General features: G+C 41.9%; 1 protein-coding gene across 2 annotated transcripts in view; it reads right to left on the bottom strand.

The window, feature by feature from the left end:
- The window catches only part of ccdc186 (coiled-coil domain-containing protein 186), a 117,066-nt gene that overhangs the window by 74,732 nt on the left and 20,596 nt on the right, over nt 1–21,738 (bottom strand). For both annotated transcript variants that reach the window (XM_072557373.1, XM_072557374.1), the window contains exon 2: nt 16,839–17,565. In XM_072557373.1, coding sequence (XP_072413474.1) covers nt 16,839–17,542 — 704 coding nt within the window. In that variant the 5' untranslated portion in view covers nt 17,543–17,565. The remainder of the gene's footprint in view (nt 1–16,838; nt 17,566–21,738) is intronic.

Here is a 21,738-nt window from a genome sequence, read left to right as displayed (position 1 = left end):
GTCTCCTTCCAGCTATGTTTCATGCTGTTATGTTGTAGAAGTAGTTGTTAGAAGTTTTGATTTAGTAGTTGCACTTTTAAATTTTTATGTATTGCTCATGGTTTTCACTCGACGCGCTACGAGTAGGGTTAATCCTCCTGGAGTGTCTCAGACTGTTTTGGAGGACCATGGCTAGCCATTAGTTTAAATGGTGTACCTGGAATGTTAAGGTGATTCATTCACCCATTAGGAGAAAAAAGATACTGTCAAGTCTTCGAAAAGAGAGGATCGATGTAGCCTTGTTACAAGAAACACACTTCACCGATAAGGAGCATTTGAAGTTGCAACAGGTAGGATTTGGCCAGGCGTTTTTCTCATTTTTAACTTGAGAAACAGAGGAGTGGCTATTCTCATCCAGAACAACCTCCCATTTCAAATGCTAGGCCAAATTAAGGAGGAGTCTGGGCGATTCATAATACTTAAAAGCTTTAATACACGGAGAGGAATATGAGATTCTGGATGTATATTGCCACCTGGCACATCCCTTTAAATTTGTAATGGATGCGCTCTCAAGATTGATGGTCCTTGGGGCACGTGTCATACAATTATAGGGGGAGACTTTAATTTACTCCGAGGGGGACAGGATGTCTAGGGATCTTGCAGGTATGTCTCCATAATCCAGGCAGTTGGTGGACTTGAACATGGAGTTGGGGGTTGGAGGATGTATGGAAATGTCTTCAACCCGAAGGTAGGGATTTTACCTTTTTTCCTAATCCACATAAGTGCTATACTAGAATTGACATTATTTTTGTCCCATCGGCCTTTTTGAACTCGGTTCTGTCCTTCAGAATAGGAAATGTAGGAATTTCTGATTATGCTGCAGTGTATATGGAGGTCAAGGCCAGAGGTGGTGGGGCTGGTTCCTGGCACTGGCACATGGACCCTTTCCTCCCAAAAGATAGCAAGTTTAGAGTATTTTTTGTGGGAGCTTAACATTTTTTGGGATATCAATTCAGGTATGGCCATTGGTGCTGTGGGACACTGCCAAGGTCTACACACAAGGTTTAATTACTTCTTACTCTGCGACCCAGAAACGAGAGAAGGGAGAACAGCAACGTTTGCTCGAGGCTTGCCTAAAGGTGGCTGAATTAGCATATTTTGATAATCTAACTAAATTACAGCCCTTGGGGCTACTTTGAATGCTGCACTTACCCAAACAGCGAATGGGGGACTCTCTTTTGTGAAACAGAGATTATTTGAGTATGGTGATAAACCAGGTAGATATCTAGCATACTTGGCCAGAAAGAAGAATGCCCCCCAATCTATTACATCCATTACAGAGAGTGTGCTGCTCCTCTTACTTGCATTGCCAAAAAGATTGACGCAGCATTTAGAAAGTTTTATTTTGAGCTCTATCAGTTGGAGGGCTGTGAGGATTGAATGAAGAAGATGGAGTCATTTAAGACCTTGGACCTTTCGGGTGTAACCTCAGAGCAGGCGTCCTTTTTGAGTGTCCCCCTGACAATTCAGGAAGTACAGGAGGCAGTAAGGCTGCTCCAGAATTGTAAAGCGCTTGGACCAGATGGATTTCAAATGGAGTTTTATAAAGAGTTCAGAGACAAGCTGACCAGGCCACTCTTGGATATGTACAATTACTCATTCAGTCAGGGCTGCCTCCCATCTTTGAGAGAAGCAAATATTTCTGTTATCCTTAAGAAAGGAAAAGCCCCAGAAGATTGCACTTCGTACAGGCCCATATCATTACTGAACGTGGACTTTAAAATCCTGTCGAAAATGCTCGCGTTAAGGCTGGAGAGGGTATTGCCTTTTATTGTAAAGGAGGACCAGACGGGTTTTAAGGGTCAAAGGTCTTCTAATATTATTGATAGATTACTAAATATGTCAGCAAAGAACAATCCCAGGTTTGGTCATCTCATTGGATACAGAGAAACCATTTGATCGGATGGAGTGGCCATACCTCTTTTATGCCATGGAACAGTTTGGTCTTGGAGAGATTTTACTGAATGGGCAGCAATGCTGTATAGTGAACTAAAGGCAGCGGTCTCACTATTGGTATAGGGTCAGACAGTTTCAGTGTCGGCAGGGGCTGCCGTCAAGGGTACCCTCTCTCGCCGCTAGTATTTACATTAGTGATCAAGTCATTGGCAGCAGCCATTTGGACAGATCGGAATATAACTGACCCGGAAGGCAAGGTCAAGCAGGCATAAAATTACCCTCTATGAGGATGACGTCCTTCTCTTTTTAACCGATCCAATGACATCTGTGCCCCGCTTAACACAAGTGATTAATCTATTTGGTTTGTTTTCAGGTTATAAAGTTAACTTCATAATATCAGAGGCCATGTCTGTGGGGGTTCTTACCGGTATATCCAACTTTGGGGATGGAACCGGTTTCCCTTTCCGGTGGTCACAGGGAGGTTTTCTGTACTTAGGCATTTTTATTACCCCGTTTTTGATCAATTACATAAAGCCAATTATGAGCAGCTACTGGAGAAAAATCAGGCAGGACCTTTGGCTTTGGGAAGATCTTCCGATATCTTGAGCAGGATAGCTCTGGCTAAGATGAATATTCTTCCTCGTTTATTATACCCCATGAGAATGCTCCCTTTGATGCTACCAAGGCAAACACTGCGCAGGCTTTACAGGCTTTATTTGGCATCACAGGCAGCATCTTATTAAGCTGGATAAATTACAGCTTCCACTGGACGGTGGGGGGGTGTCTAAATTTTCCAGACTTTCAGAAGTACTGAGTTCTTTGTTATCGTATGTGGCTGAATGGGTCTGTCACGATCTGCGATCAATTTGGCTCGACATGAGGACTCCCAGACAAAATGCACCCTCATTAATTTGTTGTTTATGGACAAGATGAGAATTGTTATGGTTCACTGCAAAAAACCCGATCGTCCTAAACACAGTTAAAGCAAAGAGAACTTTACGGCAGGGCAAGGGCAATTTACAAAAAACTTCCCCTTTTATCCCCATAGTGGCAATGTCAGGATTCCAGCCAGGTTCAATGGACTCTGACTTTAAGCTCTGGAAGCCAGAGGAATCTCCTGTTTAGGAGATCTATTTGACGGGGACGTCATGATGTCCTTCGAACAGCTGAATCAGAAGCTCAGGCTACCTAGGGAGGATCTCTTTCATTTCTCCCAGATTAGGGACTTCATACAAAACAAAAAGACTACATTGGTGGTTAATGGTGGGCAAGCTGTTGGAGGGAATCCGGAGGGACAGGATGTACAAGTATTTGGAAAGGCACAGACTGATGAGGGATAGTCAACATGATTTTGTGTGTGGGAAATGTCTCACAAACTTGATTGAGTTTTTTGTGCAAGTAACAAAGAGGGTTGATGAGGGCAGAGCGGTCGATGGGATCCATATGGACCTCAGTAAGGAATTCAACAAGGTTCCCCTGGGAGACTGATGAGCAAGGTTAGATCACACTGAATTCAGGGAGAACTAGCCATTTGGATATAGAACTGGCTCAAAGGTAGAAGACAGAGGGTGGTGGTGGAGGGTTGTTTTTCAGACTGGAGGTCTGTGACCAGTGGAGTGCCACAGGGATCGGTGCTGGGTCCTCTACTTTTTGTCATTTACATGAAAGATTTGGATGCGAGTATAAGAGGTAGTTAGTAAGTTTGCAGGTGACACCAAAATTGGAGGTGTAATGGACAGCGAAGAGGGTTACCTCAGATTACAACAGGATCTGGACCAGTTTGGCCAATGGGCTGAGAAGTGGCAGATGGAGCTTAATTCAGATAAATGCGAGGTGCTGCATTTTGGGAAAACAAATCTTAGCAGAACGTATACACTTAATGGTAAGGTCCTAGGGAGTGTTGCTGAACAAAGAGACCTTGGAGTGCAGGTTCATAGCTCCTTGAAAATGGAGTCGCAGGTAGGTAGGATAGTGAAGGTGGCGATTGGTATACTTTCCTTTATTGGTCAGAGTATTGAGTACAGGAGTTGGGAGGTCATGTTGCGGCTGTATGGGACATTGGTTAGGCCAGTGTTGGAATACTGCATGCAATTCTGGTCTCCTTCCTATCGGAAAGATGTTGTGAAACCTGAAAGGGTTCAGAAAAGATTTATAAGGATGTTGCCAGGGTTGGAGGATTTGAACTATAGGGAGAGGCTGAAGAGGCTGGGGCTGTTTTCCCTGGAGTGTCGGAGGCTGATGGGTGACATAATTGAGGATTACAAAATTATGAGGGGCATGGATAGGGTAAATAGGCAAAGTCTTTTCCCTGGGGTCGGGCAGTCCAGAACTAGAGGGCATTGGTTTAGGGTGAGAGGGGAAGATATAAGAAACCTACGGGCCAACCTTTTTCACACACTGGGTGGTATGTGTATGGAATGAGCTGCCAGAGGAAGTGGTGGAGGCTGGTACAATTGCAAAATTTAAGAGGCATTTGGATGGGTATATGAATAGGAAGGGTTTGGAAGGATATGGGTAAGGTGCTGGGAGGTGGGACTAGATTGGGTTGGGATATCTGGTCGGTGTGGACGCGTTGGACCGAAGGGTCTGTTTCCATGCCGTACATCTCTATGACTATGAGCTGGGTGTAGGAGAATCCCCCAGGGCACTCGATTTGGCATAGTCATGGAACACATACCCCTGGACTTCCTTAAGAATATGGTGCGCCAGAGAGCGGAATTGTTTTACAGAACATGGCAGCCCTTTTTGAATTATATTGATGTAGATATATCGGCTATATATTATTTAGGCATTTGTTTAGCCATGAGGACTGTGTCTGTCAGTTTGGGGACCCCGGGAGGAAGAATCTCAAACAAATACAGGTCTACTTAGTCTTGCTCCCAGTGGTGGGGAGTTGTGATGAGATTGTTATAACTTGGCTTTAATTTTATTTCATCAATTTATTTTTTCTTCTTTCTCCTTGGTTATTTATTGATCTGTAGTTTTATTGGGGTTTTTTGGGTTTTTTTGAGTTACTGTAGTCTGTTTTCTATTATTGCTATTATGTTAGCAAGTTGTCATACTATTTTGTATTGGTTTTGCAATTTTAGAAAAAAAACAAAGTCTTCTTTTCAATAAAAATATCTATGAAACAAAAGAAAGAAAGGAGATTGTGGAGTGCTTGGACGTACATGGTAAGATGGGACTGAGTCAACATGACTTTATCAGGCATGGCCTCGCCTTGACAAAGAATTCTAACAGATTTAAGGAGGTAATGAGTAAGTTAGCCAAAGTAGATTCAGTGGACATGATCTATTTGTATTTCCAGAAGGTGGCCTTTGACAAACTAAGTAAGGGAAAAGCCCATGGCTTTAGGGCAGGATGTTGGCATGGGTAGAGAACTGACAGATGTTGTTGACATCACAAGTATTTACATTATACATTAACAATCTGAACCAAGGAACAGAGGGCATTTTTACTAAGTTTGCAGATGACACCACGATAGGCGAAGGGTCGGTAGTATAGAGAAAGCCGGAAGGCTGCAGAAGGCCATGCACAGGCAAGGAGAGTGGGCAAAGAAGTGGCAGACTGAATACAATGTGGGAAAAGTGTGACATTAAGAACAGAGATGTAGACTATTTTCTAAATGGGGAAAAGACTTCATAAATATGAAGCACAAAGGTACTTTGGAGTCTGAGTTCAGGACTTAACATGCGGCTTCAGTTGGCAGGGAGGAAAGTAAATGCAATGTTAGCATTCATCTCCAGAGAAATGAAATGAAAGAGCAGAGATATTGCGTAAAGCACTGGGTGGAAATGGGTACTGCAGATGCTGGAGATTAGAGTCAAGATTAGAGTGGTGCTGGAAAAGCACAGCAGATCAGGCAGCATCCAAGTAGCAGAAAAGCTGATGTTTCAGGCAAAAGCCTTTCTTCATGAATGAGCCTGGGAGCTTTGGGGGTGGAGAGATAAATGTGAGGGGCAAAGGTAGCTGAGTGTGCAATAGGTGGATGGAGATGGGGGTAAAGGTGATCGGTCAGAGAGGAGGGTGGAGCGGATAGGTGGGAAGGAAGATAGGCAGGTCTTGAGGACGGTGCTGAGCTGGAACTGGGGAAAGGTGGGGGGGGAAAAGGGGAAAATGAGGAAACTGGTAAAGTCCACATTGATACCAAAGGGGTTGAAGGGTCCTGAGGCGTAAGGTGAGGCGTTCTTCCTCCATCAGGTGGTAAGGGAGTAACGATGAGGAGGCTCAGGACTTGCATGTCCTCAGCCAAGTGGGAGGAACTGGTCAGACCACATTTGGAATATTGGGAGCAGTTTTGGGTTCCGCATCTAAGGAAAGATGTCCTGGACTTGAAGGGGGTCCAGAGGGGTTCACAAGAATGATCCCAGATACGAAGGGCTTGTCGTGCGAGGAGTGGTTGAGGATTCTGGGTCTGTATTCAGTGGAGCTGAGGAGGATGATGATGGTTCTCATTGAAACTTAAAGCCTCAGAGTGAAGGCACAACTCTTTGTCGAGTCAGAGAGAGCATGGAAACAGACTCTTCGGTCCAACTCACCCATGCCAACCAGATATCCAAAATTAATCTAGTTCCACTTGCCAGCGTTTGGCCCATATCCTGCTAAACTTTTCCTTTTCACATACCCATCCAGATGCCATTTGAATGTTGTCGTAGTATCAGCCACCACCACTTCCTCTAGCAGCTCATTACATAATCTCAATGCTCTCTGCATGAAAACGTTAGTCTTCAGATCCTTTTTAAATCGTTTCCCATTCCCGCTTTCAGAAAGGGAGCTTGGCAATTCACCCGATTCATGCTTCTCATGATTTTTTACGAACATTAATAAGGTCCCCCCTCAACCTCCAGTTAATTCAGCCTCTTCCTATAGTTCAAACTCCCGGTCCTGGAAGTATTTTTGGAGTGAAGTTACTAATAACATTGGAATCATGGTCACCATTTAGAACACAGGAAGCTCCAACAACAATAATGTCATATGACTGAATGTGTTCAGGGAGTGAAGTTAATTGAAGGATAAATATTGGACAAGGCATAATGATTAACTTGCCTGTTCTTCAAAAAGTGTCAAGGGTTCTGTTACATTGCGAGTGAACAGACAGGGGCTCTGTTTAATATCATGCCCTAAAGGTGACACCAAAGTTACAGTGACTACACTCAAAACCTGGAATGTCAACTTATACTCAAAGTATCTAATTTTCTTGTTGACTTTGCCCATCCCTCCCAAAACATAACTTAAATGCGACTCCAAACTTTTTCCAATTATAATAAAGTCCAATTTATTTGTTAATATATTTCCTCTAAGATTTTCAAAACAGAAATGCAAATTACCACCTTTATTGATCAGTTCATGGGATGGAGCATCATTGGCTAGGCTAGCATTAATTACCCTAATTACCCTCAAAACATGATGCTGAATCCCCTGCCTGCCTGGTGTAGGTGCACCCACATTATTGTCAAGATGTCACGTCCAATTTCCTGACAATGAAAGAAAGAGTGATAATTATGACTAAGTCAGGATGGTGAGTTGCTTGAAGGTGAACTTGCAGGTCATGTGTTCCCATGTGCCAAAGCATAGAGCAGTACAGTACAGAACACTCCCTTCAGCTTTGGATGTTGTACTGGCCTTTTATCCTCTAAGATCAGACTAACCGACATAACCTTTATTGCACTATCATCCATATGCCTATCCAAGAGTCACTTAAATGTCCCTAATACCACTACCGGCAGTGTATTCCATGCAAACACCACTCAGTGTAAAAAAACCTACTTCTGAAATCTCCCTAAATCTTCCAATCACTTGAAAATTATGCCCCCTCATGATATCCATTTCCCCAAGGAAGAAAGTCTCTGAATAACCACTATCTATGCCTCTCAATATCTTGTACACCTCTTTCAAGTTAACTCTCATCCTTCTTTGCTCCAATGAGAAGAGCCCTCGCTCCCTCAATCTTTCTTTGTAAGACATGCCTTCCAGTCCAGGCAGCATCCTGCTAAATCTCCTCTGCACCCTCTCTAAAGCTTCCACATCCTTCCTATAATGAGGTGACCAGAATTGAACACAATATTCCAAATGTGGTCTAACCAGGGCTTTGTAGAGCTGCAGCATAACCTCTCAGCTCTTAAAGTCAATTCCCCAGCTAATGAAAGCCAACACATCATACGCCTTCTTAATAACCCTACCAATTTGGGTGGCAACTTTGAGGGATCTATGGACATGGAATCCAGGAACCCAAGATCCCTTCTGTTCCTCCATATTGCTAAGAATCCTCCCTTTAACCCTGTGTTCTGCATTCAAATTTGACCTTACAAAGTGAATCACTTCACACTTTTCCAGGTTGAACTCCATTTGCAACTTATCAGACTAGCTCTGCATCTTGTCAATGTCCCATTGCAATCTACAACAGCCCTCCACACCATCCACAGCTCCACCAAACATCATGTCATCGACAAACTTATTAACCCACCCTTCCACTTCCTTATCCAAAGTCATTGGTAAAAATCACAGAGCAGAGGGTCCAGAACAGATTCCCGTGGACCACCACTAGTCACCGAGCTCCAGCTTGAATACTTTCCATCTACTACCACCTTCAATCTTCTCTTGGCCAGCCAATTCTGTATCCAGACAGCCAAATGTCCCTGTATTCCATGCCTCCTCGTGTTCTGAATGAGCCTACCATGGGGAACCTGATCAAATGCCTTGCTAAAATCCATGTATTTCACATTCACTGCTCTCCCTTCAATGTGTTTTGTCACATCCTCACAGAATTCAATAAGGTTTGTAAGGCATGACCGGCCTCTCACAAAGCCTAGTTGACTATCTCTAATCAAACTATAGTTTTCCAAGTAAGCATAAATCCTATCTCTTCGAATCCTCTCCAATACTTTGCTAACCACTGACCTAAGACTGACTGATCTGTATTTCTCAGGATTATCTCTATTCCCTTTCTTGAACAAAGGAATAACATTTGCCGCCTCCAATCATCTGGCACTACTCAAATAGACAGTGAGGGTGCAAAGATCATTGCCAAACGTGCAACAATCTCTTCCCACACCTCTAGTAACCTTGGGTATATCCTGTCTGGCCCAGGGGATTTATCTATCCTCATGTCTTTCAAACTTTTTGAACACATCTTCCTTCCTAAAATCAACCTGTTCTAGCACATCAGTTTGCTTCACGCTGTCCTCACAAATGACGAGCTCCCTCTCAGTAGCTCTGAGGAGCATACATTGGGAGCATAGGCTGTCAGGGAAGGATGTGGTGGAAATGTGGAACTTTTTCAAGGAGCAGATACGACGTGTCCTTGATATGTATGTACCTATCAGGCAGGAAAGAAATGGTCGTGTGAGGGAGCCTTGGTTGACAAGAGAGGTTGAATATCTAGTAAAGAGGAAGAAGGATGCTTACATAAGGTTGAGAAAACAGGGTTCAGACAGAGTAGTGGAGGGATACAGGATAGCCAGAAGGGACCTGAAGAAAGGGATGAGGAGAGCTAAGAGAGGGCATGAAAAATCCTTGGCGGATAGGATCAAGGATAACCCCAAGGCATTTTATGCGTATGTGAGAAACCTGAGAATGACGAGAACGAGGGTAGGTCCGATCAAGGACAGTAGTGGGAGACTGTGTATTGAGTCGGAAGAGATAGAGAGGTCTTGAACAAGTACTTCTCTTCAGTATTTATGAACGAAAGGGACCGTATTGTTGAAGAAGAGAGTGTGAAACGGACTGTTAAGCTAGAAGAGATACTTGTTAGGAAGGAAGATGTGTTGGACATTTTGAACAACTTGAGGATAGACAAGTCCCCCGGGCCTGACGGGATATATCCTAGGATTATGTGGGAAGCAAGAGAGGAAATTGCAGTACCGTTGGCAATGATCTTCTCGTCTTCACTGGCAACTGGGGTGGTACCAGGGGACTGGAGAGTAGCGAATGTTGTGCCCCTGTTCAAAAAATGGAATAGGGATAACCCCGGGAATTACAGGCCAGTTAGTCTTACTTCTGTGGTAGGCAAAGTAATGGAAAGGGTACTGAGGGATAGGATTTACGAGTATCTGGAAAGACACTGCTTGATTAGGGACAGCCAGCACGGATTTGTGAAGGGTCGGTCTTGCCTTACAAGTCTTATTGAATTCTTCGAGGAGGTGACCAAGCATGTGGATGAGGGTAGAGCAGTGGATGTAGTGTACATGGATTTTAGTAAGGCATTTGATAAGGTTCCCCATGGTAGGCTTATGCGGAAAGTCAGGAGGCATGGGATAGTGGGAAATTTGGCCAATTGGATAGAAAACTGGCTAACCGGTCGAAGTCAGAGTGGTGGTAGATGGTAAATATTCAGCCTGGAGCCCGGTTACAAGTGGAGTTCCGCAGGGATCAGTTCTGGGTCCTCTGCTGTTTGTAATTTTTATTAATGACTTAGATGAGGGAGTCGAAGGGTGGGTCAGTAAATTTGCAGATGATACGAAGATTGGTGGAGTTGTGGACAGTGAGGAGGGCATTTGTCGTTTGCAAAGGGACTTAGATATGTTGCAGAGCTGGGCTGAGGAGTGGCAGATGGAGTTCAACCCTGCCAAGTGTGAGGTTGTCCATTTTGGAAGAACAAATAAGAATGCGGAATACAGGGTTAATGGTAGGGTTCTTGGTCAGGTGGAGGAACAGAGGGATCTTGGGGTCTATGTACATAGATCGTTGAAAGTTGCCACTCAGGTGGATAGAGTTTGTAAGAAGGCCTATGGAGTATTATCGTTCATTAGCAGAGGGATTGAATTCAAGAGTCGTGAAGTGATGTTGCAGCTGTACAGGACTTTGGTTAGGCCACAGTTGAAGTACTGTGTGCAGTTCTGGTCGCCTCACTTTAGGAAAGATGTGGAAGCTTTGGAGAGGATGCAGGGAAGATTTACCAGGAATGGAGAATGGAAGTTGCCTGGAATGGAGAACAGGTCGTACGAGGATAGGTTGAGAGTTCTCGGCCTTTTCTCGTTGGAACGGCGAAGGATGAGGGGTGACTTGATAGAGGTTTATAAGATGATCAGAGGAATAAATAGAGTAGACAGCCAGAAACTTTTTCCCCGGGTACAACAGAGTGTTACAAGGGGACATAAATTTAAAGGTGAAGGGTGGAAGGTTTGGGGAGATGTCAGGGGTGGGTTCTTTACCCAGAGAGTGGTGGGGGCATGGAATGCGCTGCCCGTGGGAGTGGTAGAGTCAGAATCATTGGCGATCTTTAAGCGGCATTTGGATGGGTGCTTAATCTAGGATAGAAGTTCAGCACAACATCATGGGCTGAAGGGCCTGTTCTGTGCTATATTGTTCTATGTTCTATGTAGTGAATACTGAAGCAATGTATGCATTAAGGACTTCCCCTACGTCCTCCACGTCCAGGCACAAGTTCCCTCCACTATCCCTAATCAACCATTCTCTTGTTCCTCGCATCAGCGTGGAATGCCTTCCGGTGTTCCTTAATCCTAACTGCTAAAGCTTTTTCATGCCCCCTTCTCACTCTCCTAAGTCCATTCTTCAGTTGCTTCCTGGCTACCTCTAACACCCTGTCTGATCCTTGCCACCTCAACCTTAAGTAAGCTTCCTTCTTCCTCATGACTCGATGTTCCACATTCCTTGTCATCTAAGATTCTTTCAACTTACTATTCGTTCCTTGCCTCAGTGGGACAAACTTGTCCAGCACTATCAGCAAGTGCTTCCTAATCAACCTCCAAAGTTCTGTTGGACATTTCCCAGAGAACATCCTTCCCAATTTAGGTGCCCCAGTTCCTGCCTTCCTATACCATCTGCTCCTATCCTAAGGTCAGGGAGTTATGATCACTAACCCACCGAGAGATCTGACACCTGGCATGGTTCATTGTCAAGCTCCAAATCCAATATGGCCTCCCCTCTAGCCGGCCTATCTACATATTGAGTCAAGAACCCCTCCTCACAAAAATTGCTCCATCCAAACTATACACACTAAGGAGATTCCAATCAATATAAAGGAAGTTAAAGTCACCAATGTTAACAACCCTGTTATTTCTGCACCTTTCCAAAATCTGTCTCCCCATCTGCTCTTCTGTGTCTCCGTTACTATTGGGGAGGGGGAGGAGGGTGGGGTGGTCTATAGAAAACTCCCAATAAAGTGACTGCTCCTTTCCTGTTTCTGATTTCCACCCATACTGACTCTGTTGGGAAATCAGAAAATGTGGAATCAAGGGTTATGAAGATAAGGCAGGAACAGGATATTGATTAAGGATGATCAGCTATGATCATATTGAATGGTGGTGCAGGCTCGAAGGGCAGAATGGCCTACTCCTGCACCTATTGCCTATTGTCTAAACCCTCCTTGCTGACCTCTCTTCCTGCAGTTGTGATACTACCCCTGTGATATCAAAATCTCCGTAACAGCCACAACACTATAGTTCCATGTGCTGATGCATGCTCAGAGTTTGTCACCTTTATTCCTGACACTTCCTGCATTAAAATAGAAACTCTTCAATCCATCACACTGACTGCACACCTTTGCCCTATCAAGTGCCTATTCCTCCTCACAGACTCTCTGCACACTATATCTGGCTGTTCACTACCTACTCCAACATCTGATCAATAGCTCAGATCCCCACATCCCTGCCAATCTAGTTTAAATCCTCCCAAACAGCTCTGGCACACGTCGCACCCAGGATATTGGTGCCGCTCCAGTTCATGTCCAACCCTTCCTTCTTGTGCAGGTCCCACCTTCCCCAATGATCCACATATCTGAAGCCCCTCCCCTCCTGCACCATCCATAGATAGAGGTTGAGATTTTGAAGACACTGTTCGAAGGAACCCTGGTGAATTTAATATGTAAACAACTGTAATTGTTACGTGCTTATTTGTCTAAGTGATAAATTACTCACTTTAAAACAATTAATTTTGTTTCCTGTTCAAACACAGTAAATTTTACTGAGCAGTTGCTATTAGATTTGATGAATGACAGTTTAATTCACAGTGTGAGAGTTCAATTTAAAATCTCGGAGGCTCCAACAAAATTAGCTGAATTTACGTTTGGAATGTGTACTTAGATAATCTAATGTACGTACCAACTAGTAGTCAAACACTGGGTGAGGTCCTCTTTTGGCCATCTGATACACCTGAGAGCATCGCCCAATTGGTCTCAGAATTATATAACACCCATCTCTTATTTCTCGGAGAATTCTGTGGCAACTGTAGGACCGCCAAGTACTTCATCTCCCATTGTTCTGCTCCCCCTTAAGTAGTTTCTCAGATCTCAATTTCTTGCTACCTTACTTAACACCCTTTCCGTCAAGGGTTCAGCATTTAATATATTTATGAATTACATTTTTAAAATCAACTTGAATACAAATCAGCAGTGGAGACCTCAACACCAATTCTAGGAGCACTATATTCAGTGGACTCCCAGCCATGGATCATTCCACCGACTGCTGCTTCCTCTCTTCTAGCCAATCGTATCAACCAAGCTACCACTCACCTTTTTGTTCTGTACACAAAATAATTTCTCCCAGTTTCCCTTTTCTAGCATGAATGTAAACCTTCAAGGGTCTCACTACAAATCTATTCGAGTTACAGATTAAGTAGCACATTGTATATTTCCCAGCTGGAGCAAAATTATTGCAGATGCTGGAATCTGTACTGAAAACAACAAATGTTGGTGATCACAGCAGGTCAGACAGCATCCACATAGAGAGAGCAAGCCTATGTTTAGATTCTAAATTCAAAAAGTTAGCTTGCCCTCTTTCCATGGATGCTGTCTGATTTGCTGTGATCTCCAGCACTTCTTGTTTTCAGTATATTTCCAGCAGTTGGCTAATAAATTCCACAAACTCCAAGTTTTCTTCCACTGAACGCAAATTACACACCATCTCCACAATCTAAAATCCCACAAACTAACTTCAGTAGTTACGAAGTTCACATTATTCACAAAGCACTTAAAATATATTAATTTGTTCATGGGAGAGGTCAAGTCAGCCAATTCAGTTATAAACATCTCTGCATGTTTGATATCACACCTCCAGTGTTTGAGAAACGTATTTCTAATTTGTATTCAAATATTTCAAAAACACTATTGCTCAACATACTCCAAATCAGCTATTCTTTGGGAAGAATTAGACAGCAGCATGGTAGAACACTTCATGGAAGGTTTGCAGCAAATCAAGTTTTGTTCTGATCAGGAAGAACTCTTCTTGTCTAGTTTCATAGAATTTGCCAAATCTCCAAATTGCAAATTTCTGTTACTGCTACTATTGCAAAACCTACAACTTGTATTTCGTTCAATCATTGTTAAAATGAGGACAGTGCTACAAATGCCAGCATTTTTCATTTCCATAGATGATACAAATGCTACAGGAAGGATAGAAAGGGAGGCAAGAGAGGAGGGGGAGTGGCGTTTTTGATAAGGAATAGCATAACAGCTGTGCTGAGGGAGGATATTCCCAGTACTACACTCAGGAAAGTTATTTGGGTGGAACTGAGAAATAAGAAAGGGATGATCATGTTATTGGGATTGTATTATAGACCCCCTAATAGTCAGAGGGAAATTGAGAAACAAACTTGTACACAGATCTCAGCTATCTTAAAGAATAATAGGGTGGTTATGGTAGGGGATTTTAATGATGACCTACTCTTATGAAATAAGGTAGGGCAGGTGACCGAGGTGTCAGTGGGGAGCACTTTGGGGCCAGCGACCATAATTCTATTAGATTTAAAATAGCGATAGAAAAAGGATAGACCAGATCTAAAAGCTGAAGTTCTAAATTGGAGAAGGTATTAGGCAAGAACTTTCAAAAGCTGATTGGGGGCAGATGTTCACAGGTAAAGGGACGGCTGGAAAATGGGAAGCCTTCAGGAATGAGATAATGAGAATCCAGAGAAAGTATATTCCTGTTAGGGTGAAAGGAAAGGCTGGTAGGTGTAGGGAATGGTGGGTGACTAAAGAAATTGAGGGTTTAGTTAAGAAAAAGAAGGAAACATATGTAAAGTATAGACAGGATAGATTGAGTGAATCCTTAGAAGAGTATAAACGAAGTAGGAGTATACTTAAGAGGGAAATCAGGAAGGCAAAAAAGGGGACATGAGATAGCTTTGGCAAATACATTAAGGACAAAAGGGTAACTAGGGAGAGAATAGGGCCCCTCAAAGAGCAGCAAGGCAGCCTTTGTGTGGAGCCACAGAAAATGGGGAAGATACTAAATGAGTATTTTGCATCAAGGTTTACTGTGGAAAAGGATATGGAAAATATAGACTGTATGGAAATAGATGGTGACACCTTGCAAAATGTCCATATTACACAGGAGGAAGTGCTGGATGTCTTGAAACGCATAGAGGTGGATAAATCCCCAGCACATGATCAGGTGTACTCAAGAACTCTGTGGGAAGCTACAGAAGTGATTGCTGGGCCTCTTGCTGAGATATCAGTATCATCAATAGTCACAGGTGAGGTGCCGGAAGACTGGAGGTTGGCTAATGTAATGCCACTGTTGAAGAAGATGGTAAGGACAAACCAAGGAACTATAGACCAGTGAGCCTGATCTCGGTGGTGGGCAAGTTGTTGGAGGGAATCCCGAGGGACAGGATACACATGTATTCGGAAAGGCAAGGACTCATTACAGATCGTCAGCATGGCTTTGTGCGTGGGAAATCATGTCTCACAAACTTGATTGAGTTTTTTGAAGAAGTAACAAAGAAGATTGATGAGGGCAGAGCAGTAGATGTGATCTATGTGGACTTCAATCAGGCGTGCGACAAGGTTCCCCATGGGAGACTGATTAGCAAGGTTAGATCTCACGGAATACAGGGAGAACTAGCTATTTGGATACAGAACTGGCTCAAAGGTAGAAGACAGAGGGTGGTGGTGGAGGGTTGTTTTTCAGACTGGAGGCCTGTGACCAGTGGAGTGCCACAGAGATGGGTCCTCCACTTTTTGTCATTTACTTAAAAGATTTGGATACGAGCATAAGAGGTACAGTTACTAACTTTGCAGATGACACCAAAATTGGAGGTGTAGTCAGATAGGATAAATAGACAAAGTCTTTTCTCTGGGGTTGGGGAGTCTAGAACTAGAGGGCATAGGTTTAAGGTGAGAGAGAGGAAAGATATAAAATACATAAGGGGCAACTTTTTCACACAGAAGGTGGTAGGTGTGTGGAATGAGCTGCCAGAGGATGTGGTGGAGGCTGGTACAATTGCAACAGTTAAAAAGGCATCTGGATGGGTACGTGAATAGCAAGGGTTTGGAGGGATATGGGCCGTGTGCTGGCAGGTAGGACTCGATTCGGTTGGGATATCTGGTCGGCATGGACAGGTCTGTTTCCATGCTGTACATCTCTATACCACGTAATAGCATATAGAGTCAGTGATAGGCATTCTTGAACCACAAGTGGGTCATGAGGCTTACTTCACTTTAGAGGGGGGTCAAAGAACTACCATGTCAGTACAAGACTGGAGTCTCATATTGGTCACATCAGCAAAGATGACAACTTTCCTTCCCAAAAGGACATTGTGAACTTGTAGGATTTTTGAAATTTTCCTGTCACAACATTTTATTTTCAGATTTGGTTTTTAACCGGTTTATAAATAAATCACCGTTAAGCCTGTCAACAAAACCCAGAAAGAAATATTCCATCACAATATCAGTGGTTTTCTCCATCTATTTTCTGAATCAATAGAAATCTCACTAGATGTGTTCTAATAACAATTGTGTTGACAACATTTTTCCCTTGAAATTGCTACCATTGTTTGGATATTAGGTAGGCAAAGATTCACTGTGTTTTTTATTAAATACATCCATACCCAGCATCTGCAGTTCTATAAAATGGCAAGGGGGGGAAGCAGTGGTGTACAATATCTCATTCACATCAATGTAACTATAAACTGTTCTCCACATGGTTACCATATTTTTAAACACTTACTTGTTTATTTTCTTTTCTTGTTGAAGAAATTTACTTTGTATGGACTCATTCAACATGATTACGGCACTGTTTTCTTTTGTAATTCCATTGGGTAAACTGCAGCTCACGGAGGATTCTGTTGAAAACATGTTGAACTCTGATTCTAGCTCATCCAACAATGCATCCTGAGAAGATTCTTGCTCCATCCTGGACATCAGGTCCTTGGTTACCTTTGTATCAAAGGGACTTTCAGATTCAAATTTGTTAGAGGGGGATGATGTGCATTTGGTCCAATTAATAGGATCTGTCTGTTTTGATGTCTCTGATGTAGGACTGTATTTTTGATTGACAATTCTACTCAATTCTGTACAGTCAGCATCCTCTGACCTAATTTCTGACTCTTTTCCTGTATCAGTTTTAAATGCAATTAAAGCACAAGGTTCTCCACTTCCACCATGGTCTGTCACATTATTCATATTCTGTTCAACCTCTTCCGTCTTCAATTCGACCTCAGCAGTTCCAACTTCATCTTTTGTACTTATATCCACTCTCAGTACTTTGGCTTTTGAATCAGTTTCTGATTCATGACATGTGTTATTGAATGTGTTTGTTTCTGCTGCATCACTTGTGGAATTGTCAATCAACAAATTTTCTTTATTATCATCGCTGCACGACAGCTGCTCATTGACCTGCGAAGAAACCTGCTCACTTGGATCTTGTTCCATTCTCAGACACCCAAATATTTATCCTGCAACAATAAAATCAAAAGACATTATGAAATGGCAAAATCACACATGAACAGTAAGTAACATATTGAAAATGAAAGGTCAAAGCCCACACAGCTGCTTTCTCCATGGCAGAATAAATTCCAAAAATATTAATGTATTTCACAATAAATTGTTTCAGGCACAATGACTGCAATATCGCTAAGATATATTTTTAAAATTGTTAAATAATAAGCTCAGACTTTTCTATTTATAAAGACATGTTGAAGGTTCTAATATGACAATGAGGAACAGCCCCCTGCCCTCAGCTAGCCAGCTTCCCCACACCATCCCTGCCCCATCCCACCACCTTCACCACAGCCTGCAAGTGGACATGACTGTTTTACTGAGACCTAACCCAGAGCCTCAATCAAACACAGGCTGATAACATTAGGATCATAAGAACATGTATACTTTTTTCTCCAAAAGGATTTGTGTCATTCAACAGTTAAGAAAACCGACAAACATTTGAGTCATTTAACACAATTAATTGTTAGACAGTCCAAAAATGACCCAAGACTAGGAAAGAAATGTTCAAAAATCTCCTTCACTTGAATCCACACCAATAGTTTAAAGATATTGCACATAATAGATTAACAAGGAACAAACTTGTATTTACATAGTGCCTTCAACATGGTGAAAATATCTCAAAGTATTTTACAGCAATATTTCTAAACACCAGGCTACATAAAAAGGGGATCTCATGGGAACAGGAGTAGGGACATTCAGCTCAACATTCAGAAATCAGTATTCAGAAATCTGTCACTCTAAACATGCTTGATGATTGAACTTTTCCAAACATCTCACTGACAAGGTATAATAGTGTAGCATATATAGAATTTCAGGGCCTTGCTCATGACCTGGAAATGGGAGTTCAAATTTCTATCATGGCAGCTGGGGAATTTATGTCCTTAGGGCAGCAGGAGGATATCCTGGTTAAAAGTGGTTTAGCCATGCTAGATTGCCCATAGTGTCCAGGGTTGTGCAAGTTAGGTCGATTGACCATGGGAAATGCAGGGTTACAGGGATGGGTAGAGGGTTGGGTCTGGGTGGGATGCTCTTTGGAGGGTCAGTGTGGACTCAATGGGCTGAATGGCCTGCTTCCACAAACATTCTAATATATAGCCTTAAATAGCAGAGGCTGCACTTGAGTCATTAGTAAACATGGTCAAATTTAAGAGGATAGTATCAAGAGGAAGAAAAAGTTAGCCCTCATAAAAAAAAGGATCAACCATGAGTGGAAACAGATAAAAAAGGTAATTTGTAGAAGAAGCAGATATGTTGCCTGATTAAATGCTTTCATTTGGTGAGCCATGATGATCTCAAACACACTGCTGGAGACAAATTCAATTGAGGCACTCAACAGGGCATGAGATTATTAAAAGAATATATTAAAATACTATGAATGGACAATAAAGAAATTGCAAATTTGTTAATTGTCTACTAATTTGAAGGAAGGAAGATGAGAAACATCAGTGACAAGGGAACTGAATAAGATTGCGGAGAACAACTCTATGGCTTCAAGGTAATTGAAAAAAGGGGAAAAAATGAGACCTAAGGTATATCTTGAGGACCTAATGGTTCCTACCCCAAGATATTAAAATAAATAAAGGACACTGAATGTGCATTCCTTTTTTTCCCCCCACATTCAAGCGTACATACAAGATTAGGAAGATTACAATTTCAATACATTACTTTAATTCCTCCATCCTTAAATAGTTAACCAAAAACCTGTCAACTAATAGTCATTCTGTCTTTGTTGATAGATTGAGTGTTTAAATATATATGAGCCAAACAACAAGTGTTTGCTTGTATTACTAATGCAATGACTTACGTCTGACCAATCCAACCGGTCGAAGTGCTTATAGGAAGGGTGGATATGAGTACATCAATGACTTTTGTCAAAAATCAAATGTTCAGAAGGCATTTGATAACAACTTACATAACCGATTATCAATTAAGGATTTGGAAATAATGTTGTGGTAGGGAATAGCAATTGGTTGAGGAGGTACGAGATAGAGTTGTGATTAAGGTAGTGTTTCTGATTGGCAGGATGGGACAAGAGATGTTTCTTTGCAAATCTCCACTGGTGTCAGGATTTTCACCATAACTGCAAATAACTCTGACAAAGGAACAAAGAGTTGCATATTTCAGTGTGTGTACGACTAAGAAGCCAAATAAGAAACACTATGTTACGAGGGGATGTGCAAAGATCAATGAGTGGGCAAAACATGGCAGTAGAAGTCTACAAAGGAAGTGCAAGCCATTTACTTTAAATCAGAAAAAAAATACTAGTTGTCTTTCTGAAGAGGAGTTACTGGACTCAAAACTTTTGTTTTCTCTCCACAGGTACTAACAGACCTTCATTTCTCTGGCAAAAATCGGTTTTGTTTGTTTCAATATTTTAAAGATTGGGAGCTTGGCAGTGTAACATTTAGATGCCAATTTACATAAAACTAAACTTTCAGTGTACATCTCTGAAGGCCTACCAAACAAAGTTAATGGGCGAGTGGTTTTAGGTGAAAAAGGTTGAATTGGCAAAGTAAAGCTTCAGGAATACCTTGCTCAGATTTCACTTGTAGTCAGTTTTGAGCTCGCTGGAAAAATCTCATGGTCTTAAAGAAGGTACAATGCAGAATTCACCAGGCCCCAAAGGATAAAATGTTAAAGTGAATTGCATACACTTGGTTTGAGGGTCATGGAAACTCTTTTTGGTACAGTACAAAGTTGTCAAACGATTAAACATATGTAAACTTTGAATAAAACTTGATTTCACTCTATTTCATGAAAATGGTTGTAGGAAACAAGAACTCTTTGCTTAAGAGTGCTGCGGGTCATGACCAACATCAATAAAATTTTGTCAGACAGGCAACCATTATGAAGGGATATGGATAAGAGACAACGAAACAGAATTGTCTACCATGGTCCAAATTAATGGGGAAATTGACTGAAAATAAAACGTAACCTACCATTTTTCTTGTATAATTTTTCTCATATTAGAAATCAAATGTCAAGAAATTAAAATGGCATCAGGATTTTAAAAATGCTTAAAGAAAGAATAGTTAAAAGTACCAAACAAAATTCATTACCAACAGGGTGAAATATTCTCAAACACCTTCAGCTGTTTACAACGTAAATTAACAACCTCCACCCTGACATCACCCCAAAACAACATGCGAAACACCAATACATTGCAGTTTCAATTGTTTCAGTTTTGTACATACTCCTCCACAAAATTTGGTACTCCCATTTAAAAATGCTAAAAGCACATTTAACAACAATTATAGATTGATTATAGTTGAACTAATTTTTAAACAGCTTATGCAACATTTGTTGTCATTCCTTAAAAGTCATAGCAGTACATTTGAACATAATACTACACTATGTGAGTTTCATTTTGGAGTAAACAAATAATCTATTTCCACTTATTTATCAATAAGCAGCCACAAAATCAGCGGGCTTGTTCAACTAAGCAGCACTGGTTTCACATCTTGACTCAGGGAGATGTGCTAGCTTAGAGTAGAGTGGTGCTGGAAAGGCACAGCAGGTCAGGCAGCATCCGCGGAGCAGGAAAAACAAATCAACGTTTAGGGCAAAAGCCCTTCGGCATCTGCAGTCCTTGTTTTTACCGAGATGTGCTAGCTTACCAGGGCTCTTAAGAGAACAGGTTATTTTTCACTCAGATTCTTCAAAGTGTATCAGAATGGGAAATGCTGAATTCTAATACCTTTCAAGTTTCTGACATGTTTGAAACACTCAACGTGTGCTTTGTTCAGTTGATTATTAGTGAAAAAGAATTATATTCTTCTGCTTGACAGAAATGCAGAGTAACCATATTCCTCAACTGAAAGATGAAATTAATACACTTGATTAAGTCTACAATACATTCAATTGCAGAATGGTTAGATGCAAGAGTTAGGAAGCTTTTCAATGCACAGCATACAGAGGAACCTCAATTATCCAAATTTGAGATTACCCAAAGAAGATCTCAAGGTCCTGATAGAAACATTATGTCAAATAGCTGTTTCAACTCTGATTGCGTCTTTTGTTTACAGGTATAGTGATTAAAAACAAACTCGGCTCACTGAAATGCTGCCAAGAACAATCCTGGACAGTCCAGGCACCGTCTCTAAAGGACTGACCTCCTGCCCTCTCTC

Source organism: Chiloscyllium punctatum, chromosome 38 (genome assembly GCF_047496795.1).
Source record: "Chiloscyllium punctatum isolate Juve2018m chromosome 38, sChiPun1.3, whole genome shotgun sequence".
NCBI lineage: Eukaryota > Metazoa > Chordata > Chondrichthyes > Orectolobiformes > Hemiscylliidae > Chiloscyllium > Chiloscyllium punctatum.
Note: the sequence above shows the minus strand (reverse complement) of the source record. Positions and strands in the feature narration are given on the sequence as shown.